Raw genomic sequence first — 23420 nt, forward strand, 5'->3', positions numbered from 1 at the left:
GTGATCAAAATGTGGCAATTTCTTCTGAGCTCGAGCTACTTCGTGGCGGAAGGATATCGTGCTGTTGTCATTATGTGATGAGTCCCGAGTTCTTTGTGAAGAACAATTACGTCTTAGACGGGCAATCTTGGAATAAAAAAATAATCAGTGCAAAAAAAGTGATTATTAAATGTTATTATTATTATTATTATTATTATTATTATTATTTTAGACTGTCGACACATCAGATTGTCTTAAGCATTTTGAAGCTGCTCCCTTTGCTATTATAACATCCTTTAATCGTCTGGAAAGTCTTTTCACCAGATTTGTGTGGTTTTTTTTGTGTTTTTTTGTATCAAATAGTGATATTAGGCACAGAGGCCTTGTGCATATTTGATGTTCCAGTCACTCTCCATGGAGATGAGATCGCAGCGGAGCCTGGGCAGTGGTTAAATTACATCTGCATACAGTCTGTTTCAATAATTTATGTTTTTTTTTTTTTTTTGACTCTTGTTTATTGGTCAATGCGAATTTAGGAAGTGGTTTAATTTTTAATGCTTTGTGCATTTCAGTTTACTAGTAACTCGACCGGATGTAGGAAACAGCTTGTAGTTGCCTAGCAACATTCAACAGAACAGGAGAGCAGTAGTATTCGGTAAGAACTGGACTACAGGGCCGAGTTTAATTCATTATTCAGGTTAGACATTACATCTTGGTTTGTTTGTTATATAAACTTGTGTTTCACTTGTAATTTATCCGTGCATTAATCTTCTTTAACTGCTATGTGCATGTTACTTGTCATAGTTTTCTCTGGCTCTCTGCTGTTCTGGGGGATCTCTTTATGTGTTTATACAGGATTAGATGATGTGTATTTGTTAAAATAATGCAGGAAACAGGAAATCATAAATAATAAGTGTTTCAATGAAGCATGACAGCTAATCTCAGGTATTGTTTCAAACCTAGCCAATATAAAATAAGTCATAAATAACATTCTCAAAATGTTTATACATTACTGTTATAAACATCTAAAAAAGAAAAAAAGAAAAAAAAACATGACCCTGTATAAATGATCCACACGAGTCTGTCTGCAGAATGAGTTGATTCCTCTCAGTCTGAAATAGTAGCTTTAGTATATTTACTATATATCTTTTACTTCAGTTTATTTCCTTGGCACTGTTCATGTTCTCAAGTCTCTGTGATTCTAGTTTCCCTGTTACCTTTCAAGTGTTGCCATCTGTCTTCTTCTGTCATGCTGTTTATAAGTGAGTTTCGCATTTGATCATTAAAAGCAATAACAACTGCATACAACAACTGTTCTTGAAGTCATGTAATCTATGTACACCAATCAGACATAACATTAGGACCACTGACTGGTAAATGAATAATACAATATAATCATCATGGCACCTGTTAGTGGGTGTGGGATATATTAGGCAGCAAGTGAACATTTTGTCCTCAAAGTTGGTGTGTTAGAAGCAGGAAAAATTTGCAAGCGTAAAGATTTGAGCGAGTTTGACAAGGGCCAAATTGTGATGTCTAGACGACTGGGTCAGAGCATCTCCAAAACTGCATCCTATCAAAAGTGGACCAAGGAACGAACAGTGGTTAAACCAGATGGGTGGCTAAGGCTCATTGATGCACATGGGGAGCGAAGGCTGGCCCGTGTGGTCCGATCCAAACAGGCTAGCTACTGAAGAAGTTAATACTGTTAATGCTCGAAAAGTCAGGGCTGTTTTGGAAGCTAAAGGGGGACCAACACAATATTAGGCAGGTGGTCATGTTATGCCTGATTGGAGCATACTGTCTTAACAGCGCTTCAGTGGTTCTTGGAGGAATAGAGCAGTTATGCCGAAGAAAGGAGGAAAGAAGGGTACAGAGGAGGAGAGAATGCTGAAGGCCAAGGCTGAAGAAGAAAGTGGCAAAATAAAAGAAGATGTGCTCACACAGTTCCTTAAGGTGTGTGTTTAATTACAAAATTTAAATATAAATATAATATTGGTCCACAGACTTGCTGGTGCTGTAGGTTTAACATCAGATCAGGCCTAATGCTGTTTCATCATGTTTTGGTAGGATAAACTACAAAAGGAAGAGCGGAACAGCAAAGTCAACCTGCACAAGTTGAACCAGCTGTGGCGTGTGAACCTGCGCCAGACTCGAGCAGCAGAGCTGCGTAATGATTTTGCGATACTCAGCCAAACCTTCGAGAGAGTTGTGGACTGCAAGGACAATGTCATCAAGGTGGGAAAGTCCAGACGTTGCAGATAAAGTGGCAAATCTGTTTGAAGAATGTCAATCTAAGCACTAAATGCTTCTAACAGGTGTGTAAATGTTGCAGTTATTGGTGTGTGATCTGAATGAAGCAGAGCAGCAGTCAGCACTGGCTCACCGGTCTCATCTTCAGTGTGTAGATCGTCTTCTTGATGTACAGAAAAGCAGAATAGCAACAATTGAATCACACTGGAACACCAGTATTAAGGAACTCAGTACTGAGTGCAACACAGATAGGTATTCAGACTCTTTTTCTATTTACACACATACATTATAAATGGTTTTGTATATCACAGTCGTAGCACTGTAGGAAGTACAAACCTGACATTATAAGTAAAGCAGATCTTTATTGTCACAGTGTTCAGTGAGATAAAATAACATATTTCTTAATCACAAGGTCCAAGGTACTATACTATCTATAACATATACAGTGCTGGCAGGACATGAAGTGCAACAGGAATAGGAAGCAAGGTAGGGATATAGGAACAATATGTAAAAAAAAAAAAAAAAAACACATCCAGTACTTAGAGTGAATACATTTTTTTTTTACAGGGAACACATTTTGAATCAGCATCAGCAGGATATTGAATACCTGGAAGCAGGCACCTTTGCCATAGAACAGCATTACACTGAAATTGAAAGTGAAGCCCGACAGGACTATCAGAGTTCACGTGATGACATCAAAAACCGGGTACTGTTTTACTATTGGCTTCATTGAGAGCAAAACCAGACTACGTTCTAACAACATTTGCGATATTTACAATTTAGTTATTATATGTGTAGAATGAATTATCTTGATTCAGGTTTGGTCTGTGTTTGTGCAGGACATTGAGGAAAAGCACACACTGCGCATCCAGATGGAAGGCAAAGTGGATAAGTTGTGGCAGCAGTTTCAAGAGGAACAGCAGAAGTACACTGAAGCCACTGAGGATCGACAGATTGCTTTTAATTCACTCCGTGCCACAGACCAGCTCAATGCTCAAGAAGCAGACCTGCAGATGAGGCACATGCAGAAATTGCAGGTCAGAGAATAAAACATTTCTGAAACCATACTTATTTTTACATCCAATGTATGTAAATTAATCTTTACAGAGATTAGGTTACAAATTTGTTTTGTGTAGCTGCAGCTTATGTCTTCTGCGTTTCATACAGGCAACAATTAATGCTCTACGTTCTCATCTGAGCTCCAGTCAGAGGGAGTATGAGGCATCTGCAAATGACCTTCGTCTAGAATGCGAGGACGTTGGAGAGAAAGTCCAACAGCTCAGAGCTAAGCTCAGCTCTGCCCAAGCAGCTGACAGAACACAACTAGCTAACCACACTATGTACAGCAATAACACAATTAAAAAACTACAGGATATTATTGGAAAGGTACACACACTTTTACACACTCGCACACTGCTGGTCATAAAGCATAAACAGTAAAAAAAAAACGAAAAAAAAAAACATAGCAAGCTGGATATTTGGCAGATTTTCAACATGTTCAACCCCTTTGTTTCTTTTCTTCAGGGAGAGATGTTGTTACGTGTGGCTGATGTGTGTCGTAAGCTTGAAACGGAGCACGAGAAGGTGCTTCCCTTTTACACGTCATCTTTAACTGCCGAGGAACTGAGTCAGGAGAAGGCACATGCTATGGAGGCGATGTCTGAAGAGTTAGCACAGGTAAAATGCACATTTTCACAAATCACTTCAGTTATTATCATGTTATACCTCAGACATCACACTCCTTAACCACATCACTCACCGACTTCCAAAACACACCGAACTTTAAGAAACTAAACAGTAGCACTTTTGAAACATTAATAATGAAGACTTCATTTTTTTCCATCTCTTTCTTGATTTTTTTTTTATACATTTGACCCCTTACTTCCTCTCTACTTTTAGACAATGATGGATTATACAGATCTAGAAAAGTTCTGGCAACGTTACAACAAGGTTCGACTGGAACGTTTGTGTTTAGAACGGGAGAAGAAGGTCCTAAGATGGGAGAACCAGCAGCTAAGGATTCTTCTTAAGCAATACCTGGATGGAATCTCTGTCAGTGACGAGATACTAAAGCAGCAGAACTCGCTGCTGATGTTGTCCAGCCCATTACTCCAAACCTCTCCCCCTTTAAAAACTCAAACACACACAGACAAGACAGTCATAGAGGCGGCTTATGTAGGGCAGCAGACACTTCAGAGAAGACACACATAAACACATATGTCTAGACACAAATCTTGATCCAAAAAAGAGTCAGACATGCATGATAGATGACAAACATGTGAATCAATATCAAAAGAAAACAGGCACAATTCAGGCAAGTAACACGCATGTTTTAACACATTCTTCGAGAATATTTTGGTATTACACTGTATATACCTGACAGCAACATGATTATAGTTCATAATTATTCATATAGTTCATATCTTTATAAAAATACTTAGACAGAAATAAGATGCAAATTTCATTTTGGATTGTTTTGATAAATCTGTGATACAAATCAAACAAGAAAAACGACAAACACCAATAAAACTAGAAAGATGGCACTCCAGACATTTTTTTCCCCAGATTTTCAAATTTTTTATTTAAATAGTTTATTGTTCCTTTTATATCCTTTTTTTTTATTTCTTCTTGCTCTTCTTGTCCTTGCTCTTCTTCTTGCCTTGAGGTTGTGCGTTGGCCTTCTTGTAAAGGTAGAAACCCACCAATACCAGTAAAGTGGGAACTAGCGCCAGACACACAAGAGGAAAGACATCATTTACCAGCTTCTGCCAGGGTGTCTGCTGCACCAGGGAGATCACCTCTACCTCGAACTCCAGAGTTGAGTCACCTGCAGAGAGAGAAGTAAAACATTCTAGATGGCAAATATTGATTTTATTCTCTTGTTTAAGCTTGAAGATTAGTTCTTACTCATTAATCACATTTATACAGTATTGTAGGAAAATGCTAATTATCTAAATGAACATTATCATGTTAGCTATCCCCTTCTCTACCCTCCCCATGGTTCACTTCTGTGCTAAATAAGGAAAAATATATAAAATGCAATTAATTTCTCCTTTTACCTTGTGGCTCCATAACATCTGTTACTAAATTACGTTTATTGCATTTTCTGAGCTTCTAGGCTATCCTTATAGAAGGACTCATTGCTATTTCTTAATCTTATATAATAGAAATCTCACTTATTTATATTCCCTACATTTTTTTGTTACATAGTTAGCCTGGCTTGTGATCATGATTTTTTTATTATCATTATTATTATTATTATTATTATTATTATCAGTTGAATTTATGCCAATTCATAGCACTGGTCTTGTCAGCAGTTACCAGATTTAAGTACCTAAAACACATCATACACCTGAAACACACCTCTAGCACATCATTGCTGTATTATTTAGATCTATCACACACTATCAAAACCCAAGTCATTTCTATAGATAATTAGGAAATATTTCATACTTTTATGCACATTTCAAACATGAATTTTTGTCAACTTTTACTTCACTACATTTTCAAAAGTAGATACTGTCACTACAATACTGTAGCTTTAATTATTAATGGATGGTAATCATAAACTTGAAAAAAGTCTAATAAAAGAATACTTGCTTTGTCTGTACAACATATCTGGGTTATTGCTGTGCTGCTTTCACTTCATTTGATGACTAAATTATTATTTTACTGTATTTATTTGACTATTCAATTGTGTTATATTATCATGAATTATCGTATAATATCAGTTAGCTGTCCAGAAATGTACATACACCGCTTCAGTCAGTGGGTCACTGAGCTAAATTAGATCGCCCTAGAGTCCTTTTATGACTCATGCTGAATGGATGGTTTGAGCTACTTGTTATTTCATCCTTAAAATATCTGCCAAACTCTGAACTGTTTTTGTCCACACACAAGTAAAATAATCTGAAAATTAAATTAAAAGCTCTTGGAAAAAGCTTTTGACAATATTTATATATATCTATATATAAAGCATAAGAACATGAGTGAGATTTTCAAATATTTTGTCAGTACAGTAGTACTAGTTATATTAATGCATCTACTTGAATAGTTAAATTAGATATGACAATATTTTAAATAGTCATTTATCAGTGAGGAACTTTAATTTGACTTTGTGTACTGTACTTTATAATGGTTTCCAAGGCAAGATCTTAATTACCTTTTACTATATAATCTGTTGCTAAAGACTGAGCAAAAAATACTTCTCCAATACTTTTTTCATTAATCTAACACACACATATGCAATATATATATATATATATATATATATATATATATATATATATATATATATATATATATATATATAAATCCCCCATTTATCGCAGTGGTAACGTTCAAAAACCGCCCACGATAAACATAAAAAACATTACTGTATACAGTACTGTACTGTATTAATATTTTACTTCATTTTATAATTAATAATTATATTTATTGTTATACATTTCATTATTTTAACATAAAACTCCATAAAAAACAATTCTCTATAAGTTTTTTGGTCTATTGTGCTATCCGTGAGAGACTGGGAAAATCAGCGAAACAAATATGTGTCAAATGCAATTTTATATATATATATATATATATATATATATATATATATATATATATATATATATATATATATATATATATATACACACACACACACATACACACACACACGTATATATATACTTGCACATCTCAGCACTGTATGTAGATCAGTGAAGCGTAACCTTTACCTAATTGTTTATGTTTAAATGTACAGTAAGCTATAATATACAATATAATATGTTAAAATTATTGGAAAAGTTTCCAGAAAAATATATATATTCATAAAAAAATTTAAATAAATGTATTATGTGATGGCATCAATTCAGGAAACCAAGTGTTGCCATGTTACCTGGGATAGTTGGAGGGTATCCTTTTTTTCCGTATGCCAGATGTGCAGGAATTGTGGCCTTGAATTTTTGTCTGAGTAAAAAGAAAAGACACAATGATTGTGTTAATGGGCGAGCCAAGAAATATCACCTTGTACCAGATTTAGCACAAGCATATAAGTACACTTTTATACATTTTCATATCTAAAATATATTAATGATATGAGCTTTTGAAGTTTAACCTTTTATCAAATGCTGGAAAGAAGCTTTCCCTTAAATAGGTCTGAGTGCTTTTAAATAATTACATGAATCACATGCAAAGTCTAACAACAACTTCAGACATTTTGCATTAAAGCACTTGACACATACCCTTCACAAACACCAATCAGGGCTTGTTCTAGACCTGTGGGATAAAGAAGAAGAGATGATAATGTTGTTCCAGAACTAATCTTTGTTTCTCATTACTGAATACTGCGATACTATATGGAATTAGCATTAGAACCCTTATAGTAGTAGACAATTATTCATTCAGTATCTCCTTTATCCTTAAAGTCACAATGTTCTGGAAAACTGGGTTTAAGACAGGAACACACCTTGAATGTGACACCAGTTCATTGCATAGTCCCATACACACATTCTCACACACTCATTCATAGCTAGGGCCATTTTTGCTGAAGCCAACCCACCAATGAGAATGATTTTGGCAGGGGTAAGCAATTATATTAGAAGTGGGTCATTGCGGAGAGACATTTATAACCTGCAAATGCTAGAGTCAGAATAATAAAAAACAAGATAATGACATAAACAAATATTTTGAGTATTTTAAGAAGGTTTGGATGTTTGTTGAATGCAACCTTCAAATTCAAGTTTTTCTATTGCAGCTTCCTTTTGTTTGTATATGCTACTTATCTTTCTGCAAGAAGTGTTTATTTGTTTCTAGCTCGGATGTTTAATATCGCTGTATACTCATTGCACTTTTTTTCTATGTGGAAGAAAGCCAGAAAAGGTTTCCAGGTCAGAGGAAACTCATTAAGACACAGATAGAGAATTCACAGAAACTTCACACGGACCATAACCCAAGCATATAATAGAACCAGGGATTGTGGAGCTGCAGGAAATGAAGGGTACAAGCTTTAACATTGTTATGTGTACTATTTTATTTAGCTATTTATTATTCATTTGCAAAGAACTTTCAAACAAATTTTCATTGTGCAAGAAAGGTGTGCGTTAGACAGTAAGGTAGAGTGTGATGGCTCAGTATTAAAATACTTCATTCATTTTACATAACACATACCTGAGATGACAGTTCGCTTGCCAAGTTCGACCACCAGTGGATCACGGGACAGAGAGGAGTCTATCACCTTGCCATCCAAAAGCCGCCCCTATATACACAGTACAGCCGCTTGTTGAAATTTCTAGTAAAAATCAATCACATCAGGATTAAATGTTGTATCCCAGAGCACTAGGTGTGAGTAGAGTGGATTCTCTTGATCTAGTGCGCACAGTTGTGTGTTTGGACTGCTGCCAGCCTGAGCTGGAGTGCTGACGTGTTGTTCCTCCTCCTGGAGCCCAATGTTCCTCATAGTGTAGACTCCACACTCGTCACACAGAGAATAGGATTTCTAGGCCAGGTCACGTTTTCATGCTGACACATCACTATTCCGGTCTATTCTATGGATTTGATTCGGAGCTCGCGAAAGCACACGTCACCGTTTTAGAGCTGATCGTGGCCAAGGCTCGGCTGATCTACTCTCTCATTTAGAATCCACACTCTACAATGAAGCTTCTCAGACTAACGCGAAAACCACCACATGCGGAACGCAACATCTGGATTTCATCATGTGAAATTATTAAGCACTCTCTATATTGTTCAGCACTCTTTATTGTAGTTTGATCTGCTTTTTTCTTTAAAGAAGCAAAGTCCACTGGGCGGTGCCTAATCTTTTTGTTTCACCCATTTCCAAAAAAAAATACATTTGCTTTGCAAAAGAATCTGCTGTCTTACCGTGTAATGGATATGAAGCGTGTCCCCCATCACTGATGCAACTGTGCATGTTTCCGGCTTGGCCTAAAAAAAGCACATCCACATATGATTATGTGCATACGTGTAAGTGGAAAATTCACTGCTCACTGCATGTGCTACTGGAAAGCAAGCCAGATGTTCAAATGCAGTGCAGAATGTGCTGGGTTTTGCTGCATTAGAGGATGAAATGAGGTAATCATGATCCGACAGAACAAACTGTCCGCACTAATCATTAAAAGAAAGAAAGAAAGAAAGAAAGAAAGAAAGAAAGAAAGAAAGAAAGAAAGAAAGAAAGAAAGAAAGAAAAAAAAAAACTTCACGCAACTCACCAGCGTTTCCACCTCCAACTCCGCAACATTACTCTCCGTCTCACTGTCATCAGCTGCAGCCAAAACCAAGCCAGCGAGCAACACGAACAAAATACCACGCCTCAGCAACATTATATATATATTTCAATTTAAAAAATCTTTCAAAAATACTCGTGGAGCTTCTTAACTTCCGTAAAATAAATGATCCTCACTGCGTAGAGAATGAAAGGCGACGGCTTTGCACCGATGATGACTCTTCCTGTCTGTCTCTCTCACACACACTCTCACACTACTTAAATAGCGTGAGGCCCGATGCCAGTTAAGGCTGATGTGTTATTATACTGCAATGATAAAAGCAAAGCAGAACCGCGATCCTCGTCCTAACACCTGGTTATACGGAGCCCCGCCTCCAGCATTCCTCCAGCATCCCAGAAGTCTCTGCACGCCTCTGTTACTGGCGGCGCAGTTCCTGCTACAATCACCAAGTGGCGACAGAGAGGCGTACCAGCTCAAGATCCGGTCTTTAACACTAGACTGTTTAATACACGAGTTCCGTTTGAAACGTGTAGGTCTAGTATTTCCGGCAGATTTGTTTGCATTCGTGGATCAGACTAGAACAGCAGCATGTCCTTCAGGTTTCTCTAATAATTAATGATCCTTTATTTCAACAGTGACAGGGCGTCAGGGACAGCAAGTCCTTCAATGCTGGCTTAATCTATCAGAGTCACTAATTTAAATTTTTTATATTTTTTTATTCATGAATATGTATTAAATTATGCCCAATGGTATATTTATTTCATAGCGTTTCTCTCAGATGTGCTGCTTCTAGGAGTGTCTGTTTACGTTAAATTAGATTTCAGCCTTCACATCACCAAGCATCCAAGCCTTCAGAATTAAGAGTGAGGGAATGTTGCTTGAAGCTGTTGTGTTAACCAATCAGATTGCGAGTTGGCAGCATTGGGGTCCTCTAGAAGGCATCCAATCATGTTTATAGTCCTGTGATTGGATGGCCAGAGAGCGCACTAATCCTAGCTCGCTAATCGCATCTGTAGCAAGCTGCACAAGCTCAAATATATTTGTGTGTGTTTAATAGCTGTTTTTTTTTTTTATTCCTTAATGGCTGACAAAGGAGAAGAAAATGATTTGATCACATTTCTTTCCTGTATCTAAGAGCATGTGACACTTCACCAAACACAAGCTAAACGTTGTTTACATTGTATGGCCACATTTTTCTGCTAAGAAAGTGATTTTAAACATCCAGGCTACAAGTCTTTACCATTACTACTACTTCTCTCGTGTAGACCCACTCGGTCTCAACCAGATAGTAATACACGTCTGGATATGGTACTTTAGGTAAGCGTGTAATGTTATGAGTGATAAGTTGTTGCTTCATTGTCTGATTTAAGGAGCCTGGTAATTTAAAATCATTATCTTCTTTTTTTTTTCTTTTTTTTTTTCTTTTTACAAAAATACCTGTTCTGTTTTAGCTAAACTTTAAAAGTATGTGTAAGTCATTTTGCTGTGACATGTCCGTGCTTTATGACCAGACATGTGCAGTATCATCACAACGCATTTGTTATTGTTTGCATCATCGAAATGGTCTATATTCTGTAACATATAATTTAATTCATTGTTAGCCTGCTGTCAAAAACTAGGCTAGCTCACATTATTTCTGGGGAAAATATAACTAAAGTTGTGCTTTTATAATAAATAGCCTAAGATAAATGAGTAGATTTTAAAAACTGTTAAAGATGTGATTCAAAACTTCCTTCATTATATTTACAGTTGGCATTTAGATTTGGGGCTTTTAATAAACTGCACATGCATCTTTTCTACATATTAATGTGTATCAGTATCACGCAAACACTTGATATACATTGCGGATGCTTTTGCAGATTGCAGATCTTGCACTTGACAGGTCTCTAATAAAGTTAAAACATCTTAGATGGATTGAAATGTGTTTTGAAATGAAAGTATACTTGTGTAGTTGTCTTTCTCATGAGGCGTTAACAAAATATTTCAATGACACTTATGGAAAACAATAAGCCTACATACTGTGCATAACCTAATTATAACTGTGCACATACTGGTCAAAACCGCCCAACGCATCACTGGCACCCAACTACCTGCCATTAAACACCTTAATCACAGAAGATGTCTGCACAGAGCTCACAACATTATCAAGGACTCTTCACATCCCAGTCATAATCTGTTTAACCTCCTTCCATCAAGAAGGAGATACAGGAACTTATGCACCAGAACCAGCAGGTTCAGGGACAGCTTTTTTCCATCCACCATCACACTACTGAACTCTACACTACACCGCTAAATCACTACAAAACAAAACACTGTATATAACCTCTGAACAATATATGTACATGTTACAAACTATATCTTTTTTACTCCTCAGTACATCTGCACTATTTTATCTATACGTATCTTTATCATTACTGAACATTCTGCCCTACATTTCACATTCATTTATGTGTATATAACGTATATATATATATATATATATATATATATATATATATATATATATATAGACTGTTTATTCAGCTTGCTAACTCCTTAAATGCAATAATCTTGTAATCTTGTAACCTTTCACTTCTGCACATTCCTCTTCAATGCTATAGCCTTAGAACCATTTCTGTAATTCTGTAATTCTTAATGACCTCATCCACCCTTTACCCTCAGCACTGGAGCTCCCCAGGGTTGTGTTCTGAGCCCCCTGCTGTACTCGCTGTACACATATGACTGTGTGGCCACATCCAACTCCACCACCATTATCAAGTTTGCTGACGACACTGTTGTGGTGGGCCTGATCAACAACAATGATGAGACGGCCTACCTACAGGAGGTTAAAAACTTGGAGAGATGGTGCCAGGAGAACAACCTTCTCCTGAACGTCAACAAAACGAAGGAGTTGATCGTGCACTTCAGCACAAAGCGGGAGCGGTCATACCAACCGCTAAACATCTGCGGGACTCCAGTGGAAAGAGTGGACAGTTTCCGGTACTTGGGTGTTCACATCACACAGGATCTGTCTTGGTCCTGTCACACTAACACCCTGGTGAAGAAGGCCCGTCTGTACCATCTGAGACGCTTAAGGGACTTTAAACTACCCTCTCAGGTGCTTAAGACTTTCTACACTTGCACCATTGAGAGCGTCCTGATGGGTAGCATCACTTCCTGGTTCGGGAACAGCACCATGCAGGACAGGCGAGCCCTCCAGAGGGTGGTGCGTTCAGCTGAACGTACCATCCACACCAAGCTCCCTGACCTGAAGGACATCTACAGCACGCGGTGCAGGACCAGAGCCAGGAAGATTGTGAAGGACCTCAGCCATCCCAACAATGGACTCTTTTCTTTGTTGCGTTTAGGGAAACACTTCTGCTCCCTGAAAGCGAACACAGAGAGATTGAGGAGGAGCTTCTTCCCACAGGCCATTCGGTGTTTAAACCAGGAAACACCCAGGATCTAAAAGCTGGTCCACTCTCTCCATCATCACACTTCTTCTCTGTACAGATCTCACCTTTCGCACCATGACACTTAAAACTCTGGACTTGCACAGCAAAGTGCACTTTATATTTATTTATTTTATACCACACCATTCTGCACACGGACACTTTACACCACACCATACCGCACACGGACACTTAATGGACACTGTACACCACACCATACCGCACACAGACACTTACGGACCCTTACACCACACCATACTGCACACGGACACTTTATGGACAACCCACCACTAAAATTGTCTATTGTTAACACTTTTTTACACATTGTTTACTGTTTCACTGTCTACTGCCATAAGAATTTTTTTGTATATACATTTTTCTCTTTGTTTCACATACATATCTTTATATATCCTTTATATCTTATATTCTTATATTTTATTTTATATAGTTTTTATACTTTATACTTTATTTATCTGCTTATTTTCTCCCCACCCTATTCCCCTCATGCCAGACCGTCGTATAAAGCATTTCACTGCATGTCGTACCCTGTATGTATGTGTATGCGATGAATAAAATTTGATTTGATTTGATTTGATTTGATTTGATTTGATTTGATTTGATATCTATCTATCTATCTATCTATCTATCTATCTATCTATCTATCTATCTACCTAGTTATACTGATTCTATCTTACCTGTTGAAAAGATGTGTATATATACAAGTAAAACTACAAACATTTTCAAGGGACAAACGTTAAAGAGCCTCCAGGACAGTGTAAACAAGGAGAGACTTGCTTAGAATAATGTGGTATGTCACTTTAAAATGTTATTTTACTAGAACATATCCTTATCCACTAAGCTCATGCTTTAGCACATAAATGCCTACATTATTTTTTTCTCATAAACACATTACTGAATTTGGCATTATTATATATACTAATTACCATGCATATGGTCAACATAAATGTATGCTTTATATCAGTAGAATATCAGCAGAAGAGAGAGGCCTTCATAATGCAGGCTTACAAATTTAAAAAAAAAAGAGAGAGATAGAGAGAGAGAGAAAAAAAAAAGAGAGACCAAATTTAACAATTATTCAAAATGCTGAGAGAAGCATCGCGTCTTCTGTAAGCATGACTGGAATTGTAAGGCATGAGGAGCACTCCACTGACTTATCGCGAGAAAAGTTGAATTCTCAGCAGGCCTACAGCGAGATTTCCTCCTACTTCTCCTTATGCGAAATCGGCTGGTGTCATCTCCGAAACAGGTAAGGTAGGAAATTAGATTATTTTAATTGCCTTCTAATGAATTCATTTGTAGTCGTTGACAGTACACGTGATACACGGGAAAAGCAGTTCCTGAGTTAATTGCATTTATTTAAAGGCTTTTGGAGAAAGATGAGGCGGGCGAGGGGCGTTTCAGCACCCCGGCTCTCCGGCTAGCGCCTCAATGTCGCTAAATGAATGAAGACACCGACCCGCGACTTCGCCATTGCGGCTTCTATTCCTCTTTCTATTTTTTTTATCTAATGCATTGTTTCATACCATGGCTTTGACATTGTCGTTGTGTTTCTATCTGTCTAGCCAGGCATCACTGCGTCCAGTGAAGCGTGGAGACATTTGAGGAAAAACCTAATCGCAGGCTTTTTTTCCCCTCTGTAGCCTGTGATAAAGCCCACGCCGACATTCCGTGATGCCTCATTGTAGCCCGTAGTTTGCATTTTGTTGATCTAGTAAAGCCGGTAAAGCAGGCCTATACTGAGACTATTTGCGTCAGTCAGTTGTTCAGGCTTTGCGTTTAAATAATTGTGAGGTCTTGATGCTGTTTGTCTGTGACACGCGAGAAGAGCGTGTAGGTCACGAGCTTCTCATTAATCCGACAGTGGTCCATCATCTTGGTTGCAAGATGGTGTTTATTGTCCATCATATGCTCTCTCATTGCGTTAAAGGTACAGAAAAGCTTTCATATGGCCTGGTGTAAAGCAGGGGAGGGCGGAGGTGTAGCTCAGCACCACAGCCTGCCTCCTATAGTGTCCTGTATGTCTCAACCATATTAATCACTATCAGATATTAATCACTGATATAATCACGACACAAAGCGTATATTAGGCACATTTGTTAATCAGAAGAGCAGATGGAATGTAGGGCAGTGTTCACAAGCTGGATGTTTGGTTCACTGTAGGGGTGAGTGATTTAGTCTGTGGTTATTATTTATATATTTTTTAAGGTACTACTAAGTTTTATGGTTTTTATATGTAGTATATGAAAATGTTCCATATACAACACTTTTAATACTGAATGAATTAACATTGTTGTATTTGGAACATTTTCTGTATGGGAAATCCTTCGTGTTGGGGTTCAGTATAAAATCTTTAACAGTCCCCTAAAAACTGAAAATCATTTTAGAGTAATAAATAAAATGTTTTGGAAAGTGTATCATAAAAGATGCTGTTTTCAGTCTAATAGTAATATTTTTAAAGACGTTTCATGAGTTCCAGATCCACTAAGCCAGTTACTGATAATGAATGTATGAATGTTTGAGAGCAGGTTATTTGCTAACATGTTTACTAGGGGATGAGCACAAACACAATGAGTAGAAAATCAGTGTGTGGGCATTTTGCAAATGAAATGACCTGTGAAAGATTCAGTGTGTCTGAGAGATACTGTATGTGTGAACAAAGAAGAGAAGATCAAACAGAATGGAGTGCAGCTCGAAGGAATGGCAAGCTCACATCTTATGTGTGTGTGGTGTATATGAAAATTCAGTTCATGGTAGTTTTACTTATAGCTTTGAGTCTGTACAGTATTCTTTTATTCAATAATTCAATAATTGTGTATATTTACCTTTCTGCTTTTGTTTTAATACACTGCACATCGACAGATTGCTATTCTGAAGAAGCTTACTGCTGAATCATGGGGAATATTTTTGGTAATCTGCTGAAGAGCCTGATAGGGAAGAAGGAGATGAGGATTTTGATGGTTGGATTGGATGCAGCTGGTAAAACAACCATCCTGTACAAACTCAAGCTGGGGGAGATTGTTACCACCATTCCCACAATTGGTAAGAGCTATTTTATTAATGTATTATAACTTAGAGTAAAGCAAAGTCTGAACCAGCACGTTGTACGTTTTTCAGCTTTTACTGTGTTTGATGGGACAGGGTGTGGCCCAATGATATTAAACAAATGTATTCATTGTAAACAACAAGTGACTAAGATAAAAAAAAAAAAGACTGGATTGCCTTACAATCCAATATGCATGCTGTATATAACTAAATAAATGTTTGTAGTTGACTTTCATGCTTTAATATTAGGATTCTTTCTACAGTTTCCCCAAAATAAATAAATACACATTTTTTTCTCTTTCTACTTCCCTGGTGGTCTAGTGGTTAGGATGCGGCCCTCTCACCGCTGCGGCTCAGGTTCGATCCCTGGTCGGGGAACCAACCCCAGCCACTCTTAGTGCCGGTCCCAAGCCCGGATAAATAGGGAGGGTTGCGTTAGGAAGGGCATTCAGCGTAAAAACATGTGCCAAATCAAACATGCGGATGATCCGCTGTGGGGACCCCTAATGGGAGAAGCCGAAAGAAAGTCTTTCTCTTTCTACTCCATTCTCTCTCCTTCCCTACCTATTATTTTAATAACAGGTTACACCACCTGACTTGGCCCCTTTCTCTTTCCACCACATTTTCCATAAAAACTTTCTTTCGGCTTCTCCCGTTAGGGGTCGCCACAACACTGGATGCCCTTCCTAACACAACTCTCCCCAATTTATCTGGGCTTGGGACCGGCACTGAGAGTGGCTGGGGATGGTTCCTTGACCGGGGATCGAACCCGGGTCGCAGCGGTGAGAGCGACGCATCCTAACCACTAGACCACCAGGGGTCATTTCCACCACATTTTCCATAATACAGAAAATTTATGAAGAATAATATACAGTAAAATACAGAAGTGAATCAACCAAAAGCTTACATTAAATATGAAATAGACACAGGAAAACAACTGAAGTGGTTTGTGCAAAGTAAATGTTTTTGTATAATTCGTGTTTCTCAACTTTTACAATATATTATATATATATATATATATATATATATATATATATATATATATATATATATATATATATATTGTTTACAGGATATTGTATATATGTTTTTTTTTTTATAATTTAGGAACTTCAGCTAGTATAGTAATAGATACAATATAGCAGGCTAGAACTGTTCAATAATATTCAAGTAGTCAAAAACTTGAATGTGTTTTTTGGCCCCAAAATGATACATTTAGTATTTTTTTCCAGGCTTTAATGTAGAGACAGTGGAGTATAAGAACATCAGTTTCACTGTGTGGGACGTTGGTGGCCAGGATAAGATTCGACCTCTCTGGAGACACTACTTTCAAAACACACAGGGTAAATTCACTAGCCAGTCTTCTTTACAGACTCACTCTCTCACACACACACACACACACACACACACACACACACACACACACACACACACTTTTCTAGTATAGTTTCTTCTGCCTCATTCAGTTTTTCGCACACCAGGATAAGAAAGCAAGCCCTTTTGATAAGACAGACTTACTTCAACAAATCTGGTTAATTTCTATCAGATTTGCTTACAGGGCATATGCTTTTGGTAAAATCCTGCATGATTTGATTTTTAGCTTAATGAACTCGATTGGCTCAGGCTTCTGCTTTCATAGTCAAGCAGAAACAACACTAAGGAACAATTGTTCTGCTATAGTGAAGTTGAAGGCAGTATAAAAATATATTTCTCTCTCTCTCTCTCTCTCTCTCTCTCTCTCTCTCTCTCTCTCTCTCTCTCTCTCTCTCTCTCTCTTTTCTCAATGAACTGAAAGCAAAAAAGAAAAAGAATCCAAAACAATAACAACAGCACATTGTGACCCGCAAGCAAAACATGACATGTAAAAGCACTCGATGTGCTGGGAACAATGACATGTACCAAGAGAGGGAATTCCTGACAGTGAGTTTTATTTGCTTGCAGGTCTGATCTTTGTGGTGGACAGTAATGATCGAGAGCGAGTGAATGAAGCCAGGGAGGAGCTAATGAGGATGCTGGCAGAAGATGAGTTGCGTGATGCTGTTCTCCTTGTTTTTGCCAACAAACAGGTTCGCCCTTGTTCTCTCCATTTACTGCACCTGGAAACTATCTTTAGGATGAATGCTTTAAATGAAAATGCAATCTAAAAGTGCTTTGGGTTAATCATTTGTTCTCACTGTAACACTGTGCTCTGTCTTCACCTTGTAACAGGACCTGCCTAATGCAATGAATGCAGCTGAGATCACAGACAAGCTGGGCCTCCACTCGCTGCGTCACCGCAACTGGTACATCCAGGCTACCTGCGCAACCAGTGGCGATGGCCTGTATGAAGGCCTTGACTGGTTGGCCAATCAGCTAAAGAATAAGAAGTGAGGGGTCTCAGGCAGGTGTAGAGAGCTTATTTAGGGCAAGGGGCGGGTTTACTTGGGGTTATCGTATTATTTGGTTTGGTTTCGTTTGTTTACATTATTTTTTATTTCTTTTGCAAAAGTGTGGTTATTAGAGCCTTCAGATGGTCTGTGTAAATGGACTTGTCACACACGTTCACACATCAAAAATATATATGGACACACGGACACACGTGCACCTCGGCAAACACATAAGCACACAGCACATTAATGTCTCTGCTCTTTTTGGCGGTTTCTCTGTATTCGGTGTAAAATGGACCCGGAAACACACTCTCAGTCAAGTAAACAGTATAATATAACACCCCAGAATAGTCATTATCTATCCAGGCACTGTTTTCTCTGACACTTGGTTTCTCTGTATTAAATTTTTTCACACATTTTCTCTTAAATATCAAGTTGAAGCAATTTCATCTGTTCGATGTTTCAATTAGATTTTCTATGGAGTATGTTCAGTTTGTCTCAAACACACACACACACACACTCATACATACACACACTAACATTAAGCAGCTGTCTCCTTCTCCTGCTGGTTAGTAACTGTGTTAGTCAGAGTTGAGTACACTTTGTAAACATGCTCCCCACTGTGTCCTCCTGCATGGCTTTCTCATTCACTGTGGCTCATATAGTCGGTGTTGTGGCTCGGTAGACAGTAGATTGCATGTATGTGTGTTGTAGAGGTATAGATCTGCTCGGTGTTGCATGCTGCTTTGACGTGATTTGCAGTGTTAGTAGGCTGGTATCATGAATGGCTGATCATTTAGATGTTAACGATAAAATTTATAAGCAAGTGGAGTAGCAGAAACGGTGGAATACCAATAACACGGTTCGCTTTTTGGTATTGTTAGCTGCTGAAGCATTGAAGCAGCACAGCATGATACAGTTCCATTAGAATCTTGAGGCTGTGTTGTTTTACGTGGGTAGAGTGTCGGGGAAAAGAAACAGGGCGTAAGATTGTAGTGTTATTTGTTCACATGAAGCTGTTGTCTGCATGGCATGCATGCTGCCCAGATAGATAGATAGATAGATAGATAGATAGATAGATAGATAGATAGATAGATAGATAGATAGATAGATAGATAGATAGATAGATAGATAGATAGATAGATAGATAGATAGATAGATAGATAGATAGATAGATAGATAGATAGATAGATAGATAGATAGATAGATAGATAGATTGATCATTGTTGTACATGTTGCATGTGAATGTTTGTTTATTAAATTACAGGTGATGTCATTTAATGTGATTTTTGTGAATGTTAGTTTATTGAATTACAGGTGATGTCATTTAATGTGATTCGCTGTTGCATTTAATGCTGTGAGAAGCTGAATAATGTTAGTAAATAAAAGAGCAAACTACTAGTGCACACACACACACACACACACACACACACACACACACACACACACACACACGTACACACTGTATTGTTTTATTTCTTGCTATTTCCCTCTGTTGCCTGTTAGTCTTCTGCTTGTAATATTCGATGTAAGGATTTTTAACATATCACTCCCACTGAATGTGAATTCTGTGTGTTTTTTGTTTTGTTGCTAATATTGTGTCACATGGTCTTTATTTATTGTATGTATTTGAATATTGTCTTCAAGTAGAAACAGAATGATTATTTGAATATTTATGCAGCAGGGTTGTTTTTCGCCGAAGGTTTGTTAAATCAGTTTTCATACAGTACGTATCCATTTCACACAGTGCTGAAACTCTGTGTAAAATAAAAATATCGTGTTTACCAAGGCATCCAGACGAATAGTAATGCATGGTCTTTTGATAGCAGACTTACTACATTAGGCTGCAGATGCTGTGCTAAAGTAAATTTTGCTATAATACTCAGACTATATTACTGTAACATAAACGCTGCTGTTCTGAACTCAATTCTATGCTACAGAAAAACATTCATAGTACTAATACCACTGTGAGTCATGTGCACATTTTCAAATCCTATAGATTCTCAATAAACAGCTGTTAGACCAAGTAAATCTGTTGAAGGCGAGGACTTAATCTGAACTTTACACTTATCCATGTCTATCTGACTGAAGTGCAAAGTGTTCACAGCTATAAGACTTTCTTTTACTTTCACTGTATTGTAACTCAAATAACCTCCTCTTCTACATGCACACACTTTTTAATACAGATGCTTTTTAGCATTTTGACAGTATATCTATATCTATATCTATATCTATATATATATATATATATATATATATATATATATATATATATATATATAACAATGCTGGTGCTTTACAGTACTGTGTAACTGAAGATGTTCCAGATCAGTGGAAATAAAGTCATAGTGCAAGCAAAGGATTGCTGTTCATCCATTTTACTATTTTTGATTTTTAGTACCATTTACACAAACTATCTAAAAGTCTAATTCTACATTAGATCATGTGTCTGTGCTATCCACACATACTGTAATGTGTGATCCACATCGTATGTGCCCAGTTTTTTGTGGCCTTATATGATGTATTACTTAAAGAAAAAAAAATAAATACTCATATAAGTTATTGATTTTGTGAATTAATAAATAGATTTTTTTGTGGGTGGAAAATAATTGGGAACAAATCTTAGCTGTGAGTTTTAATAAAGTTTAAATTGAAAAATAAATCTTAATGTCAGTAAGTTGTTTTGTGTTTGTAGTTGCACCAGACACACTGTAATGTCATTTATAAATTTGATGTCTTTTTACCTGTTTCTGTTATTATTAGAGAAGTGGTTTTTTATTTGTTTTGTTTTATTTAAAAAAATAAAATACTTTCTTTTTTTTTAAAGATTAATGATCTGAAAGAAAATCTAGGTAAAATAGACCCTACATGATACACTGACTGTACTTTGAACCCAAACTGAACTTGTAAATTGAACTTTTTTTATTGTCTGGTTGTGGCAACCAGCAATCACTTTTCCATGGCCTTTTTCTGGACAATCAATAATTTTTCAATATTGGTATGTAAATTGTATATTATTTATTTACCTTTGTGTTTTATGTGAAGAAAATTCATAAAGAATGTCTCAAAATAGTGCAAGCTTCTATTTTTGTTTTTCACTTGTTGCTGCAATGATGAAAGCTCTGATGATGTACGTTTATTCTTCATTAAAGCCTGAAGAGGGCGCCAGATTCCCACAAGGAAATAAGTACATAACCAGGTCTGACTGTCATTTATAAAACAGCAAAGTTAAACCAAAATAAATCTTGGAAGAATGGGATTTGGGTTTGTATCCTCACTACTTTATTAAAATCCTAACTTAATCTTTAAGTTTCTGGTGCATATTTACCCATCCCACCCATACTTTAATCTCCAAGATTTTCATTTCATAAGGTGTTTTTTGTTTTTTAAGTTGAGTTTCTCATGCATGCAATAAAATGTTGACTGTTTCTTTGCAGCACGACAGCAATGTTCTGCACGCGCGTTCAAGGTAACGTGCCCGGCGCTCGGCGCGTTCCCGCAAGAACATTTAATGACCAGTAGACGCCGATGTTTGCATTTACGCTGTTTATGTAGTGAACTTCTCTATACGATCTATTTTAAGCTGCATTTTATATGCCCTCTATGGTCACAACATACGATGGTCACAGATTCTGGCGTTACACCGGCCCGCGAGATGATTTTATATAGATCTATTATTGTTATTAATGGCCTGGCGCTGATAACACTAACTACAGATCCCATAATGCAGCGCTTCAGCTGCCTTACCGAACGCTAGACTACCTGGGAACATTCCAGCGTCAATCAAGTTGAGCTTCTGTTGATGTATTTAACCCTATTGAACAGTTATTGTGAAACAGCGCCTCACAGTGGCGAAGAAAAAAAGTTGATTCTGAAAACAGAGCCTTTCAAAACCGATGGGATTCTGAGTGTATGTTTACTGACACTGGCATTATTAAGATACAGAAAGTAGAAGAGTTAAAGAAGAATCTGACATTTCAGCAGATGTTTTTCACCAGAGCAAAATCACAAAGTGAAGCTGGTGTGAAAACAGAGGAGAAATCAGAGTCCCATCAGCTGGTTATTTACTGAGGGAGAGTTTCTGAAGAGCTGCATGATGAAGCTGTGAGGCGTCTGGTGTTTGACAGGAGATATTTTTATGGAGAGCAAAATATTTTAAGTTATTTAAAGTTTAAGTTTATTTATTCTGTAATAATATTCCTGTCTGTTTTAATTCATATTTATGTTAAAAAAACATTGTTTTAGTGTGTTCAATAAATGTTTATCCTGTTCGGCCCACAACCTAAAGTGTGCTTTGAGTTTTGGCCCCCTGTGCAGTTGAGTTTGACTCCCTGATATAGATGAATATCATTAATTATTAATAATAACATATAATTAAAGGTAAATTGAGGAAATTTGTTATTTTAGAAGTGTGTATCAAACTGGTAGCCCTTCACATTAGTCGGTACCCAAGAAGTAGCTCTCGGTGTCAAAAAGGTTGGTGACCCCTGTAATAAACCTAGAGGCACCACAGTTACAATATGTTGCAACTTACTGTAAAAACCTAACCCTGACACCCTGAAGGATTCACATGAGAGGTAAGACTTGGACAACTGGAGTGAGGTTCCAAAGACACGAACAATCAGGTGGATAACTGTTCCAAAAGCCGCAAACAAATCCAGCAAAACGAACACAGATGACTTAAAAATTGCTGGAGTCACAGAGCCTTAATAACCAAGAGCAGGACAGTCTTAGTTGAGTTTGGAAACCAGACTAGTACAGGAGGTTGCTCTGTGTGAGCAAGCACAGTTTCAACATGACATTCATTAAATGAATACAATTGTCTGCTGCAGTGTTTTATTGATAAAATGTTAGTTTTTTAATATAAAAAATACAATATACTTCAAGAACTTTTTTTTTAATTCACGACCCATAGTACATGTACTCATGGTCCCAGTTTACCCACAAAAGTAATGTAAATTTAATGTAATATTAGTTATTATACCTTGACTTTAATACCGGTTCCAAAAAGTTCAAACTTTTCTACCCTTTGATGCCTCGCCACAGCCAATCACAGCACTTGATTCAGGCACATCAAGCATCCTGCATGTTGAAGTGTT

General features: G+C 37.3%; 3 protein-coding genes across 5 annotated transcripts; 2 read left to right on the forward strand and 1 right to left on the reverse strand.

The window, feature by feature from the left end:
- The first annotated feature begins 27 nt into the window (after positions 1–27).
- On the forward strand, positions 28–4729 carry ccdc65 (coiled-coil domain containing 65). Of its 2 annotated transcripts, XM_046846451.1 has the most exons (11): positions 28–158; positions 343–448; positions 552–676; positions 1792–1935; positions 2050–2217; positions 2315–2484; positions 2800–2938; positions 3072–3269; positions 3400–3618; positions 3757–3909; positions 4132–4729. In XM_046846451.1, the coding sequence occupies exons 4-11, from the start codon at positions 1825–1827 to the stop codon at positions 4441–4443; spliced, it is 1470 nt and encodes a 489-aa protein (XP_046702407.1). In that variant the 5' UTR covers positions 28–158; positions 343–448; positions 552–676; positions 1792–1824; the 3' UTR covers positions 4444–4729. The 2 variants fall into 2 exon arrangements, with proteins under 2 accessions (XP_046702407.1, XP_046702400.1); XM_046846444.1 differs by lacking the exon at positions 28–158 and having other exon boundaries at positions 187–448; positions 552–634.
- Positions 4703–9853, reverse strand: fkbp11 (FKBP prolyl isomerase 11). The gene is made up of 6 exons (XM_046846464.1): positions 9447–9853; positions 9100–9162; positions 8389–8476; positions 7464–7497; positions 7118–7188; positions 4703–5059 (listed from the first exon to the last, which is right to left on the reverse strand). Exons 1-6 carry the CDS (start codon positions 9555–9557, stop codon positions 4851–4853), a joined length of 576 nt encoding a protein of 191 aa, XP_046702420.1. The 5' UTR covers positions 9558–9853; the 3' UTR covers positions 4703–4850.
- A 4161-nt stretch (positions 9854–14014) lies between these two features.
- Positions 14015–21393, forward strand: arf3b (ADP-ribosylation factor 3b). Of its 2 annotated transcripts, none has more exons than XM_046846476.1 (5): positions 14015–14159; positions 15773–15952; positions 17188–17298; positions 17897–18021; positions 18164–21393. In XM_046846476.1, the coding sequence occupies exons 2-5, from the start codon at positions 15805–15807 to the stop codon at positions 18323–18325; spliced, it is 546 nt and encodes a 181-aa protein (XP_046702432.1). In that variant the 5' UTR covers positions 14015–14159; positions 15773–15804; the 3' UTR covers positions 18326–21393. The 2 variants fall into 2 exon arrangements, with proteins under 2 accessions (XP_046702432.1, XP_046702441.1); XM_046846485.1 differs by having other exon boundaries at positions 14087–14164.
- Positions 21394–23420: the final 2027 nt, after the last annotated feature.

This window comes from Silurus meridionalis, chromosome 1 (genome assembly GCF_014805685.1).
Source record: "Silurus meridionalis isolate SWU-2019-XX chromosome 1, ASM1480568v1, whole genome shotgun sequence".
Classification (NCBI taxonomy): Eukaryota; Metazoa; Chordata; class Actinopteri; order Siluriformes; family Siluridae; genus Silurus; species Silurus meridionalis.